The sequence below is a fragment of the Antechinus flavipes genome, chromosome 5, assembly GCF_016432865.1.
Source record: "Antechinus flavipes isolate AdamAnt ecotype Samford, QLD, Australia chromosome 5, AdamAnt_v2, whole genome shotgun sequence".
Classification (NCBI taxonomy): domain Eukaryota; kingdom Metazoa; phylum Chordata; class Mammalia; order Dasyuromorphia; family Dasyuridae; genus Antechinus; species Antechinus flavipes.
The window spans coordinates 218,062,432-218,076,994 of NC_067402.1; the positions used below are offsets into that span (position 1 = coordinate 218,062,432).

Here is a 14,563-nt window from a genome sequence, read left to right on the forward strand (position 1 = left end):
CTTTGTCACATTGCTTTTCATGAATAAGTCATTTTATATTTTCCTGCAGTTTCATATTTGCTATATGTCTTAACACCACATATAGATAATAACTCTTTAAGGGCAGGTACTTTGTCTTACATTTCTTAGTATCCCTCAACTCACCTAGCACAGTGCCTTACTGATATTCCAGGAGGAAAAAACAAGCATTTATTAAGCCCCTACTATGTACCAGCCACTGGGCTAAGGACATTATAAATATCTCATTTGATCTTCACAACAACCTTGGCTTCCTAGATGGGTGCTATTATTATCACCTCCATTTTATATAGTTGGGGAAACTGAGGCAGACTAAGTTTTAAATGATTTGCCCAGCTGATAATGTCTGACCTGGATTTGAAGTCAGGTCTTCCAGGACCAGTGTTCTAGGCACTGGGCCATCCAATTGAATTATTCGGGAAAATCCACAGCCTAAGATTGTGAAAACAATTCTAGAATTGTGAAAGTTTTCAAGCAACCGCCCCAGTTCACAGCTCCTGCCTTCAATCCAGTCAAGCTAGCTAAGGCCAAGGGAGGCTAAGTGACTTTCTCGTAAATGCTAAGGGAAGGGCCAGTACCAGATGTCTCCCTAGAGCAGCCCCACCCTTTCATCTTCCAGGCCTCCCTTTCCTCCCCTGACTCACTTCTGGCACTCATCCAGCACAAAGGCTCGGGGGTGATCGTCGCCAGACATGGTGATGACCGTTTCCCGTTCAAAGGCCCCTGCCCGGTTCTGATCCACAGTATGGCGAGTGATGGTGGATGTGGTATAGCTTGTCCAGTATAAGGTATCCCAGCCTCGATGGTAGGCCAGACCCTCCACAGAGCCCACATCTAGAGAAAATAGATGGGAAGATATGTTGGTCAGTGTGGCATAGGCAGAAACATGGATAATAATAATAAGACATCTTGGAGGGTGGTCAGTGGGACCTTGGGAGGAAAGGTTGAGTCATTCAGAGATGCCCTCATTCACCTGTAACAACTGGGCCCACTAGGCCTATCAAGGTATGGGCAGCTAGGAGCATCCTTATTCATCTGTAACAACTGGGCCCACTACGCCTGGCATGGGATGGGGATCTAGGAACATCCTTATTCATCTGTAACAACTGGGCCCACTAGGCCTGACATGGGATGGAGATCCAGGAATATTCTTATTCATCTGTAACAACTGGAACAACTAGGCTTGGGATGAGGATCCAGGAACACCCTTATTCATCTGTAACAACTGGGCCCACTAGGCTTGGAAAGGAATGGGGATCTAGGAACATCCTTATTCATCTGTAAAAACTGGGCCCACTAGGCCTATCAAGGTATGGGCAGCTAGGAGCATCCTTATTCATCTGTAACAACTGGGCCACTACACCTGGCATGGGATGGGGATCTAGGAACATCCCTATTCATCTGTAACAACTGAGCCCACTAGGCTTGGAAAGGAATGGGGATCTAGGAACATCCTTATTCATTTGTAACAACTGAGCCCACTAGGCTTGGAAAGGAATGGGGATCTAGGAACATCCTTATTCATCTGTAAAAACTGGGCCCACTAGGCCTGGCATGGGATGGGGATCCAGGAACACCCTTATTCATCTGTAACAACTGGGCCCACTAGGCCTGGCTTGGGATGGGGATCTAGGAACATCCCTATTCATCTGTAACAACTGAGTCCACTACGCCTGGCATGGGATGGGGATCCAGGAACACCCTTATTCATCTGTAACAACTGGGCCCACTACGCCTGGCATGGGAATGGGGATCTAGGAACACCCTTATTCATCTGTAACAACTGGGCCCACTAGGCCTGGCTTGGGAATGGGGATCTAGGAAAATCCTTATTCATCTGTAACAACTGGGCCCACTACGCCTGGCTTGGGAATGGGGATCCAGGAACATCCTTATTCATCTGTAACAACTGGGCCCACTAGGCCTGACATGGGATGGAGATCCAGGAATATTCTTATTCATCTGTAACAACTGGAACAACTAGGCTTGGGATGAGGATCTAGGAACACCCTTATTCATCTGTAACAACTGGGAACCACTAGGGCTAGTTTGGGATAGGGATCCAGGAATACCTTTGTTCATCTGTAACAACTGGGCCCACTAGGCCTGTCAAGGTATGGGCAGCTAGGAGCACCCTTATTCATCTGTATCAACTGGGCCTTCTAGGCGTGGCATGGGATGGGGATCTAGGAACACCCTTATTCATCTGTAACAACTGGGCCCACTAGGCCTGGCTTGGGAATGGGGATCCAGGAACACCCTTATTCATCTGTAACAACTGGGCCCACTAGGCCTGGCATGGGATGGGGATCCAGGAACACCCTTATTCATCTGTAACAACTGGAACCACTAGGGCTAGTTTGGGATAGGGATCCAGGAATACCTTTGTTCATCTGTAACAACTGGGCCCACTAGGCCTGACATGGAATAGAGATCCAGGAATATTCTTATTCATCTGTAACAACTGGAACAACTAGGCTTGGGATGAGGATCTAGGAACACCCTTATTCATCTGTAACAACTGGAACCACTAGGGCTAGTTTGGGATAGGGATCCAGGAATACCTTTGTTCATCTGTAACAACTGGCCCACTAGGCCTGTCAAGGTATGGGCAGCTAGGAGCACCCTTATTCATCTGTATCAACTGGGCCTTCTAGGCGTGGCATGGGATGAGGATCCAGGAATACCCTTATTCATCTGTAACAACTGGGCCCACTACGTCTGGCTTGGGAATGGGGATCCAGGAACATCCTTATTCATCTGTAACAACTGAGCCCACTAGGCCTGGCATGGGATGGGGATCCAGGAACACCCTTATTCATCTGTAACAACTGGAACCACTAGGGCTAGTTTGGGATAGGGATCCAGGAATACCTTTGTTCATCTGTAACAACTGGGCCCACTAGGCCTGACATGGAATAGAGATCCAGGAATATTCTTATTCATCTGTAACAACTGGAACAACTAGGCTTGGGATGAGGATCTAGGAACACCCTTATTCATCTGTAACAACTGGAACCACTAGGGCTAGTTTGGGATAGGGATCCAGGAATACCTTTGTTCATCTGTAACAACTGGGCCCACTAGGCCTGTCGAGGTATGGGCAGCTAGGAGCACCCTTATTCATCTGTATCAACTGGGCCTTCTAGGCCTGGCATGGGATGGGGATCCAGGAACACCCTTATTCATCTGTAACAATTGGGCCCACTAGGCTTGGAAAGGAATGGGGATCTAGGAATATCCTTATTCATCTGTAAAAATAGGGCCCACTAGGCTTGGCTTGGGATGGGGATCCAGGAATATCCTTATTCATCTGTAACAACTGGAACAACTAGGGCTAGCTTGGGATGGGGATCCAGGAATACCTTATTCATCTGTAACAACTGGGCCCACTAGGCCTGGCAATGGGATGGGGATCCGGGAACACCTTTATTCATCTGTAACAACTGAGCCCACTAGGCTTGGAAAGGAATGGGGATCTAGGAACATCCTTATTCATCTGTATCAACTGGGCCTACTAGGCTTGAAAAGGAATGGGGATCTAGGAACATCCTTATTCATCTGTAAAAACTGGGCCCACTAGGCCTGGCTTGGGATGGAGATCTAGGAACACCCTTATTCATTTGTAGCAATTAAGCCTACTAGGGCCTGGCATGGGATGGGGATCCAGGAATACCTTATTCATTTGAAACTACTGGGCCTATTCGGGCATGGAATGGGATGTGGATTTAGCAAGGCAATGTAGACAGAGTTGAAGATTACTCAAGATTGTGATGTCTTCTCCTTATTTGTCTATTACTTTCCTTATCCCTATTTTAATCCAAACTGGTTTTTATGGGGCAGAAATATCCATATTTCAATACAGGTGGACCTTGTTATGTGGAATAGTGGGGTACAGAAGACAATTCTAGTTGTTTCAGAGCTATTTTTCTGGAAAATTGAATATAAAATAGATTTTTGTCAAATAAGCCTCACTTTAGAAGAATTGGAGAATTTTGCTGTTTAAAGGGACTTTGGACTAAATCCTTCCCATAAAGCAATTATCACACACAAAAAAATCACCTTTTTACTTGCTCTTACACTCTTGACAGTGTAGCAGGAATTCAGTAGCCAGGGATGAGCTAGGATCTCACTTTGAGAATGATTTCTCCCCTTCCCCCAGGCTTAGCTGGCCCTTACTCACTCTCCACAATTGTAACTCTCCCAGATCCATCATCGTTGATCTGCTGAATGTTCCCAAAGTGGATGTCACTGAAGAAAATGCGGTTGGCAGTGCCTGGGGACCCCGCTGCCCTGTAGTCAAAAGCTAGAGCAATCACATTCTTCATATGCTCAGGGTCCTCGAAAGGCTGCACAGGGGCATTGAGGTTACGCTCGTCTGACAAATGGACGCTCTTGAGAATGGTGCGCTCTGAGTAGAGGAGGTAGCCAGCATACTCTCGACAGGATGCTCCATCCTCTGCCAGCATCCCATGGGCACAGGCACAGGCCCGGCGCCCATCTCCTCTATACAAGCACAGCTGCTGGCATCCACCATTGGATGTAGCACACACGTTGGTGCCTAGAAAGAGGTCAAGAGAGGTCATCACAGGTAGCCCCCAGAGTCAGAACCCTCAGGGGTATCTCCTGATTTCCTATTTTATTGCTTATGTTTCTTCCTGGTATCTCTTCTGCTGCCTCCACCCACCATTTTGGTCTAAGGGATCAACACCATATTTGTGGCCCAGCAAGGCAAGCCAACAGAATTATACCTGCTGTTGGTTTACCAATCAAGTTCATCCTCTGGCCTTAATCCCCTTGACTTTTGAGGACTCTGACCATAGAAAAGGAGTTCTCCAATGCTTTTAAGAGAGGTATTAATTCCTTCTCTAAATTCTCCCCTCCTTTAGTCTTTCTGATAATTGGTTCTTCCCAAAGTTGGATCTTCCCTTCCTTCCACCTTCACCATACCTTCTCTTCCTGCTTTAACCTATAAGGGGTGAGGAATGGCAGGCTGCCCTCTCCTAGGGAGAATGAGCCTCCTCTTCTCAAGATCTCAGCCTTCCAGCTCTTCAATTCCCCTCACCTTTCTGTCGGTCTCTGTTGAAGACTTTAATGTCTTTGAGCTGGACTCCAATCCCTGTCCGAAGTGGAACTGAGTCTGTGGCATTGTCCTTGCTCCCTCGCTTGATGGAACCATTGGCATGGGTCCTGAGAAGAAGAAGAAGGGAGATGTTCAGTCTAGGAAGGAGCATGAGGGAAACAGAGCACACCCCAGGAGGCTACTGCATGGGGCTGTCCTCTCACCTGTCACTCCAATAAATGAAATCCTCAAACACAGAAACAGAGAACATATCCATATTGTTGCTGGACAGAACCACTTCCCGGTTTTCACCTGTCTCCAGATTAATCCGTTCAATCTTGTCTGTCCGAGCATCACACCAGTATAACTTCCCATCCTGGCGGTTAAGGAAAATATCTTATAAAATTAGAGTTTACCACACAGTTCCCTTCAAATCCTCTCATACTGGAAGTGTGTGTGTGTGTGTGTGTGTGTGTGTGTGTGTGCACACGCATGCACGTGCTCTCCCAGAAGGACAGTAGTCCCTCACTCTCTAATTTTCTTACCTATACATGCTATATTTGTCTTCCTTTTCCTCAGTTAACCAATAATTGATAGATTTATCAAATGTTTTTTATGTTCCAGACTAAGTGGATTGAATATGAGAACATAAAAAGTGAAATCATCCTTTACATTCTACTCAATCATTTTTACCCTGGTTTCTTCATTTTCTAGCTCATTCCTGTATCCTCCCAGCACTCCAAATTACTCTTTCCTCCTTAATATAGAGGAGATTCTTGCACAGGATACAAATTTGAATAAGATGATAACAGTTAACATTTATTCAGTTTATCTAACATTTTACTTTTATTATCTTAGAACAGTCTGGTATAGTATTGCTTTCCCCATTTATAGATGAGGAAACTGAGGCTCACAGAATTTAAAGTGACTTGCCCACGTTTACAAAACCAGTGAATATCAGAGGTAGCATCCAAAACCAAGTATCTCTCACCTCCAAATTTATTACTATTTTCACTATGCCACAGTTCTATGATTCTTTCTTTGCTCTCCCATTCCCTAGGACATCTCTCTGACTTCTGCGTAAGGACATATAATTGGGAGAGGCAGACAGGGATAGGGCCGGGGAGGGCGGGGTATGTATTCCTCCTCAGCCAGGGGACAAGCATTTATGAACCAGCTACTATTTGCCAGACACTGTGTTAAGGAATGGTATATAATGCCAATCTTTGCCCATAGGGAGGCCTTTCTCTTGCTTCCAATGGGTGTCCGACATCCTTACCTCATAGTCAACTGAGATGCCATTGGGCCAGCTGATGCTCACATTGACCAAGACCACTCTCTCTGTGCCATCCAGGCGTGACCTCTCAATTCTTGGATACTGGCCCCACTCTGTCCAGAATAGATACCTATGGGGTAGGTATGAATGTATCAAAGCCCTAAGACATAAGATAATTCACCAGGAAATGGGGCCCACAATTCCTTATTCTTACAGAGGGTAAAATTGAATTTGGGGGGTTTGGGGAAGGTTGAAGAGAAATCTGTTGGTAGAGGTTGTAAAATGAGAAATAGACCAAAGAGAGAACTTCTCAACACTCCAAAAGACCTGAGAATAGGGACAGGAATGGAACCAACAAGGAACAAGGAATCATTCCCTAAATCAGATTCTATAGAATTTAATAGGGTGGAACATGGATATGGAATATGCAGGTTTGGCAAGAGAATTGGATCTGACTGGTCAGGCATTTCCTCTTACCCCTTCTCTGGGTGGACAGTAATGGCCCGTGGCTTGTCCAGGCCTTGAGAAATGACCACATAGCGAAACGAGCCATTGAGCCTAGCAACCTCAATCACATCAAACCCTTGATCAGTCCAGTAGATATTGCCTGGGAAAGAAGGTGTCTGTCAGAAGCAGAAAGTGGGAAAAGACAGGGCCCCAGAGTTCTAGCCCCTGTCTTTCCCCCACTCTGCCAAGTCCACGAATTCCCAGAGTCTCATCTTTAAAAATAGATTCCTAAATCTTTTGTTTTTCTAGTATCCATATTTCTCCTTGTATTTTTTCTTTTTACTCCCCCCAACAAGAAATAACCCTTATAAAGGAGTCAACAAATTATGACCCAAGGGCAAATCTTGCCAACACCCATTTTTGTACTGCCTAGGAACTAAAAAAAAAAAAACAAAAAAATGCTGTTCTCAGTTCCTGGGCTATATAAAAACAGGCCATCTTCTGGGCTTGCTTTGACTCACAAGCTGTCCTTTACCTACCTTTGCCTTTTAACACAGAACACATTTGTTCCCCAGAATCCCTCTTCCCTAAAATCTGATCCTAAGTCCCTCTCCTCAACAAGCAATCCCGAACAATGGCTTCTCCTTGACCCCCACTGACCTGCAATCCAGTCTACAGCAATGCCTTCAACACGGCCAATGCCATTGGTGACCACGTCCTCACGCCATGTCTGGTCCCTCTTGGCTCGGCTAATGGTGCTGAGACCCATGTCTACCCAATAGATTGTGTCATTGTCTGGGAAAGAAGCAAATCGGGGCACACAAGAGGATGAGAATTGTGGTGGGAAGCAGTATTAGGGGATCTTGGGAAAAACAGGGCAACTGTTGAGGAGGGCCATGTGGCAAGAGCCCCTTCTCTCTGTTTTCTCCATGTGTGTTCTCTTGGCACGTCCCCTCTCCCTCCCAGTGCCCCTAAACCATTTCCCTCCTTAAACAAATGACTCACCAGCATGGAAGTCGATGCCCACAGCAAGTGAGGTTCCAGACACAGGGACCAGTGCATCTGATTTGTCATTGGGATCCAGTGGTATTCCCCGGATTCCCTCATGCACAGAATACAGGAGGAAGGAGCCCACACCTAAGGAACATGCTCTAATCAAACACTGCCCCAGGGAGTCTTTCTCCATGCTATACCCAGCAAGTATCTTAGTCCTTTCTTCGAGGAAGATTTATAGAATCACAGAAAGAGCTGCAAGAGATATCATTGGCCATCTCATCCAAACACTTCAATTTACTGAATAGAAAACTGAGGCTCAATAGGGTTCAATGACTTTCTCAAAGTCACACACAGAGATCATACATCAGAGCAGCATTTGGACCTAGACTTTGGAGCTTTCAACTCCAAAGCCAGTGTTCTTTCCATTTTACCATGCCTTGTTCAGAGGAAGAAAACAGAGACATTGCGCATGACAAGGGAAGGTGATTGCCCAGGAGTCCTCTGGCCACCAGAGGAGGGCAGCAAAAACAAATTTTCACCCACACTAATCGGCTCCTTCTTCACTTCGTCCATGAGTCCATAGGTCCATATCATAGAGGTGGACCACAGACCATCCATATGGTCCAAAACCCATCAGAAGGGGAGTCTAGGGAGAGGGTAAATAGGCAGCAATGGGGTCTTGATGATTCCCATATCTACATCTCATCACTCTATTGTAAACTAGACCTACCTTTCCAAATGCCAACCTGCCACTCCCCTGCACGTGGATGTCCTCTCAAACAACCTTGTGCCCATGAACTGTACTTTTCCTGCTAAAATAGGTCCTTTTCCAAGTTTTCTCATTTTTTTCAACAATATCACCATTCTTCTTATCTCTCAGGCTAGAGCTCTTACAGTTGCCTGAATTCTTTTTTCTCTTCTCCAACTGGTCATTATTTCCTTGTAAAGGCCAGCCATATCCCTACTGCTCATAACCTAGTCCAGAACCCAACACCTGGATAACTATAAGAAGCCCCCTCACTGCCTCTGGTTCTACCATTTCATCTTCCATTGTCAGATTAACCTTCCTAAAACATTGCTTTCACAGCTTTTCCTTCCCCCTTCAATGCCTTATGTGTAGTAGGCATTTAATAAACATGTGTAGAATTGAATTACAATGGCTCCCCATTATCTTTGGCATTTATAACCTGGTCTAATTAAACCTACCCCCTGAACTCCTTCCCAAACTCAACACATCAGCTCCACTAGGAAGGTCTACACACGACTCCTCCCAAATGACAAGCTCCTTCTGGCCTCTGTGCTGCTGTTCTGTCCCTTTCTTTATCCCACTTATCTAGCTCCTCCAACATAAGTCTATTTCTTCCTACTCTAGCCCATATTTTTTTTGAGCTTGGTTATACAATATAGATCATGGCACAGAATTTGGTATTTACTGTCAAATGTTTCAAATGTGTTCATTCTGTTCCCCGAACTGGACTGTGAACCGCAGGAGGTCGAGGAAAGGGTGCTGATAGCTATGTCTTATGGTTTTTTTTGCATCTTGTCCAGTGCCGGACATGCTGTGAATCCTCAGCAACCAACTGACCTGATCCCCTGAGTAGGAAGGGAAGGGTAGTGGAGATAAAGGGCAGGTTTGCAGTGGATGGGAGGGAGATTACTACTGACCCTCACAGGCCTGTTGACCACTTCGGAGGCTATAGCCGGCTGTGCACATGCAGGACCGTGTGGTCTCCGAGGTGGGAAGGCAAAGCTGGGAGCAGTCCCCATTGTTCACACTGCAGGGATTGGTTCCCTGGAGGCCTGTGGAAAGGAAGAAGAGAGCTATGTGTGATCAGAAATTCAGGGTACCAGAATCTGATCGGGTGCAGGGCTGTGACTAGGCTGAACCTAGTCAGAAGTAGTCAGTATTTGAAGATATTTCCATTCTGTCCTTTCTCCAACCTCCGCTGACCCTCTCTCCTCCATTTCTCAACATTCCCCACAACTCTAAGCTCCCACCTTCTTTGTGCCCCTGACCCTCACCAAGCTGGATGCTCTCATCATACACCTTCATGTGCATAACCAAGGTTGTGCTGTTTCTCAGGACCACAGCCCCAGAGCCATCAGCCTTGTTGCATGTCCCCATCTTCTCTGAGACCTGGTCTGCCCACCACAGCTTGTCGCCTGTTTGAAGCAGGAGTGAGGAGAGGGAGAGGATATTTATTTGTCACTGACCAACACCTTTATCCCAAATCATTCCCTTCTCCTTTTCTTTCCAGTCTCCCCCTTCTTCTAACACCTCCAAAGTAGCATGTACCCTCCCCCATGGGGAGCCCTGCCCCTGGGTCAGTTCCCCCGGCCCTCACCCATGATGGCCAATGCAGTGGCTTTGCCCAGCTGGCTCCTCATGGTGTCAATGACTTCTAGACCACTCCCATCGAGGTTGCAACGGTTGATGGTATGGTTTCCAGAGCTGATCCAGTACAGTTTGTTCTCAGGAAAATCAATAGCCAGGCCTGGCAGAGGAGACCAAAGGGAGGTGGGACTTGTCACTTCTAACTCAGCTTAGTGGTGAACCTGGAACTCTCCCTCACCTAGTTTCCTGATATTGAGACCTGACTTCCCCATCATGGAGATGAGAGGGGTCCCTGGCAGGTGGAGTGGGGGAAGAAAATTTGGGGAGAATTAGGAGTCCAAAGGGACCATAGATAGATAGATTCAAATCTGGAAGGGCCCTCAGGAGCCAACCCTCTTAAGCCAAGCCTCTCATTTTACTGGTGAGGAAAGTGAGGATACAAAAGTCTAAGTAACTTGTCCAAGATTACACAGACAATAAAGAGAGATTACAAGCCAGGTTCTCTGGCTTCAGAGGCAGGATTCTTTCCATAATATAAAGCTGTCTTTATGAGGTTGGGGGGGATGGGAGAAAGGGAGGGTGAATAATAACAGTCATATAAAGTTTTAGGGTTTACAAATACTCTTATACATACTTCAGAGCAGGGAAAAAATACTTAGAAATTATATCTTCCAATGTCCTCATCATACAGATGAAGGAACTGAAGCCAGATGCAAAGAAATTCATTTAACATCTGGTAAGTAAGTGATGGAACCTAGACTTAAGCCTGTATCTTATGACCAAATACCACTATGTTGGTAATGACTAAGGGGAAGGGCTCTATTGGGTCTTTGGGTTTGGGGCCCAAGGGCTAGGCTCATACCCACAGGGCCTTTCTGGCCAGAGAAGAGGAGACTGCGGTTGCTGCCATCCAGACTGGCCATGCTGATGTTATCCCCATCTGTCCAGTACAGCTTCCTAGGGTAGGGAAAGGCACAAATGAGAGGCAAAGACAGGTTTCATGTGCCTAGACTCTCTTTGCGGTCTCCCCACTATCCCAGATCTCTCCAGATTCTCAGCTTTCAAAGTCATGCAATCTTTTTTCCCGGCATCTCTGAATGGACATCAACCCTCGAGCAAGAAGGGATTCCCAAGGGAAGGCTATCTGGGTCTCACACATGACTCTGAAGACAGATTATCTCCCTGGACTGACCCATGCAGAGGGTGGACAACAAGTCCGTGTGGCTGCTCTAGCCCCTGGACCACTGCGTTCTTGAAGGAACCATCCAAACGGGCCACGTTAATTTGTTTCTTGTTGGTGTCATAGCTTGTCCAGAACAGATTTCGGGACACCCAGTCCACAGCGAGCCCATGAGCATTTGGAAGGTCTGAGGAAACATGGAACAGGATGTTATGTGGGAGCAGAGATCTGCTCAGAGCTCCAGGGATTCAGAGAACAAGGTCTATGGGAATAAGAGATGGGATTCTGGCATTTATATCAGGAGCATCAGGAGCTGGAGTTAAGAGGGCTCGGGAGTGGGAGGTAGAGAAGCATTAGTAGATTGGATGGAAGGGTTCAGTTCATTAGCTGAGCGGGAGGTCAAAAGTGAGGTGAGACCAGTAGGATACCTGCAGAGACGACTGTCTCAACACCAGTGCCATTAATGAAGGCACGTTTAATGGCCTGTGTTCGGACATCAGACCAGTAGACACGCTGCTCCCGGGCGTCATAATCGAGGACTGTGACGTTGTCAATGTCAGGGACGGTGAATGAGATAATGTAGTTGTAGTAGGGGGCATCAAGGTCCACACCCCGGATCTCCATCTGACGGGCGTACAGCAAGAACTTCTTAAACTCTGTGGGCAATGATGGTGTCACAGAATGGATCATTATAGGCAGCCCTCTGTCTCCAAATTGTCATCATATACATATGGGTCAACTTGTTCTCTGGGGATAAGGGCACGCTGATTCTTCTTATTTGTCTTTTCATCCTTCAAGACCCAACTCAGGTGCTACCTTCAACAAGAACTTTTCCCTGACTCCTCCTTGAACTGCACTCTTTTCCCCAGATTTTATTACTGCCTAGATCCAACTAAAAATTATTTAAGTCCAAATTCCTCATAGTACTTTACCTGGACTTCTCTTTGGCACTTACTCCAATTTCCCTTGCATCACAACTATTCATGCATTTCCACCCTTCATTAGACAAAAAACGTATCAAAGCTTTACAATCAGTCAACAAGCATTTTTTAAGCACCTACTGTGTACTGCACTGTGCTAGATGAGGTACAAAGGAAAAAACAATTCCTTTGACTTACACAGAGTAGGGACTTAAATGTTTGTTGATTGAATGTTCACCCCTGCCCCAATTCACCACTGGCTCCTTGAAGACCCAATCTTCTCATTTCCATACCATAGCAAGTGGTGTTGTCCTTGTCCAGCTTCATGAGGTGGGGGCAGGCACAGGAGACAGTTCGATTGTAGTTAATGAGGCACAGATGAGAACAGGGGCCCCGGCCTCCATTGGCCTCGCAGGGATTAGGAGCTGCAGGTCAGAGAGAGGAGGGCATTAGTCCTCCACTCTTAAGATTTCCTTCCTTTTTTACTTGCTTTGTTCTAACCTTGTCTTCTCCCCCAGTTTCTGATCCAACTATCCTCCCACTTCCATTACTGGGTGGATTATTGTCCCCAACCTTAATTCAGTTTCCCTATTCTAATCTCATTGGGATTCTATCCTCCCCAAGTGGAGGAAAGCTGAGAGAAAAAAAAAAAAAGGGTGGGACCTTCCCTGTTTACCTCAGGGCTATAAAGATGTATTATACATCAATCTCTGCTTACCAGCTGGGTTTCCCTCTTATCTAGGAACAGAATAATGTTTCCTATTTATCAGCCTTTCCTTTTCAAGTTCTCCTTACCCATAGGCTGCCTGGAGGGGTGATAGACTTGCAGATCAAAGGGCTGCGTATTGGTCCGCTGGACAACGGTGACATTGTGGCCAGTCCACTTGTTGGCTTTGGCCAGTGTGTTTGTTCGCCAGTCTGTCCAGTACACTTCTCCTCCGTAGAGTGTCACTGCAAATGGGTGTGACAGGAACTCATGCCCCCGAAGCACCTCCATGTGGCCGGAGCCATCGTAGCGAGCGGAGTAAATGGCATCAGACCTGAGGATAGAGTGAGGCGGGCTGATTCATCCTTTCCTTCAGCCTACCCTCTACCAGGTCTGTCTCTAGTGCTCCTAAGCCTTAAGAGCCTCAAATTAACCCCCCCCCAAACCTGATGGGGACAGAATGAGAACCCACTAAATCCTGTCACTCCTCTGCTTATTCACCTTTTCTTGGTCTTTAGTGTGGTTCCCCTTTGAGTTCCTAGGTCCTCTGAGCCACCCCCATTCCACTTTTCTCTAACTTTTTAATGTCTGCTCCCCTCACTTTCCATCCCAGAACATCTATCTCTGCTAGTATTGTCAGCGGTCCCAAGAGCCCTTGCTGACCCTGGAGGCACGCTTCTCACTTCACTGAGCCTGCCACTGGGGAAGGGAGCCAGAGAGCAGTGGAGAGCCTAAGGGAAGGTTTCAAGTTTGCCTTTCAGCGGCTGAAGGGATTACAAGGGTCTGAGGAAAGAGAAGGAAGCTGACCGAGCATCAATCCAGAGGATCCGTTTCTCCAGGTAGTCCACAGTCAGCCCATTGGGCCAGCCGCCAGAGCCAGTTTCCCGATGGATGGTGCGCCGGCCGGCTCCACTCATGGAGGCTGCCTCAATTCGGGGAAGGCTCGCATCCCAGTCTGTCCAGAATAGGATCCTGGGGTGGGGGTGAGGGGACAAAAAGTAAGAGAAGACCAGGAGAGGAAATTCCCAGTCTGCCTAAAACAGAATCCCGAGGGGAGGGTGGTGGGAAAGAACTCTTGCTTTAAGGTTTACAGAGTTTCATATTTGCTTCTTTTTATCTTCTCAGCCACCATGGGTGTCAGGGGCTATGATTTACTCCAATTTTACAAATGAGGAAACTGAGGCAGACAGTGACATAACTTTACTAGGGTCACAAAACTTGTAAGTGAGGTAGGATCTGAACTCAGTTCTTGTTGACTCCAAATCCAGCACTCTCTCCGATAGGCCATTAACTTTCTTGAATAAGGAAAACCTCACCCATCCCGGGGGTCCAGAGCTATAGCTCGAGGGTGTTCTATGTCTCCAGCCAGGAGGGTGGTTCTCATCGTCCCATCCAACTTGGCCACTTCAATCTGATCCAGGTTGCTCTCGACCCAGTATATGTTACCAGCGATCCAGTCCACAGCCAGGCCCTCAGGCGTTGCCAGTCCGTACTGAATCACCACCTCAAAGCTAGTCAGTGCTACAGAGAGGGGGGGCGGATTGCAATAAGGTTAGATCCCGCTGGGCGGGAGGGACGGAGGGAGGGAGTCCAAGGGCTTCACTACTTCAGACACGTTCCCAG

The 14,563-nt window shown here is 46.9% G+C and overlaps 1 protein-coding gene across 1 annotated transcript in view; it reads right to left on the bottom strand.

Moving 5' to 3' along the window:
- The window catches only part of LRP1 (LDL receptor related protein 1), a 111,195-nt gene that overhangs the window by 41,595 nt on the left and 55,037 nt on the right, over positions 1–14,563 (bottom strand). Inside the window, exons 25-42 of the mRNA XM_051961460.1 lie at positions 14,257–14,461; positions 13,748–13,912; positions 13,030–13,274; positions 12,528–12,659; positions 11,743–11,970; positions 11,327–11,501; positions 10,997–11,091; positions 10,145–10,294; positions 9,822–9,962; positions 9,465–9,599; positions 7,809–7,940; positions 7,464–7,598; positions 6,834–6,963; positions 6,360–6,486; positions 5,305–5,456; positions 5,084–5,208; positions 4,202–4,579; positions 663–852 (exon numbers count right to left, since the gene is read on the bottom strand). Of these exons, the coding sequence (XP_051817420.1) occupies positions 663–852; positions 4,202–4,579; positions 5,084–5,208; positions 5,305–5,456; positions 6,360–6,486; positions 6,834–6,963; positions 7,464–7,598; positions 7,809–7,940; positions 9,465–9,599; positions 9,822–9,962; positions 10,145–10,294; positions 10,997–11,091; positions 11,327–11,501; positions 11,743–11,970; positions 12,528–12,659; positions 13,030–13,274; positions 13,748–13,912; positions 14,257–14,461 (3,040 nt within the window). The remainder of the gene's footprint in view (positions 1–662; positions 853–4,201; positions 4,580–5,083; positions 5,209–5,304; positions 5,457–6,359; positions 6,487–6,833; positions 6,964–7,463; positions 7,599–7,808; positions 7,941–9,464; positions 9,600–9,821; positions 9,963–10,144; positions 10,295–10,996; positions 11,092–11,326; positions 11,502–11,742; positions 11,971–12,527; positions 12,660–13,029; positions 13,275–13,747; positions 13,913–14,256; positions 14,462–14,563) is intronic.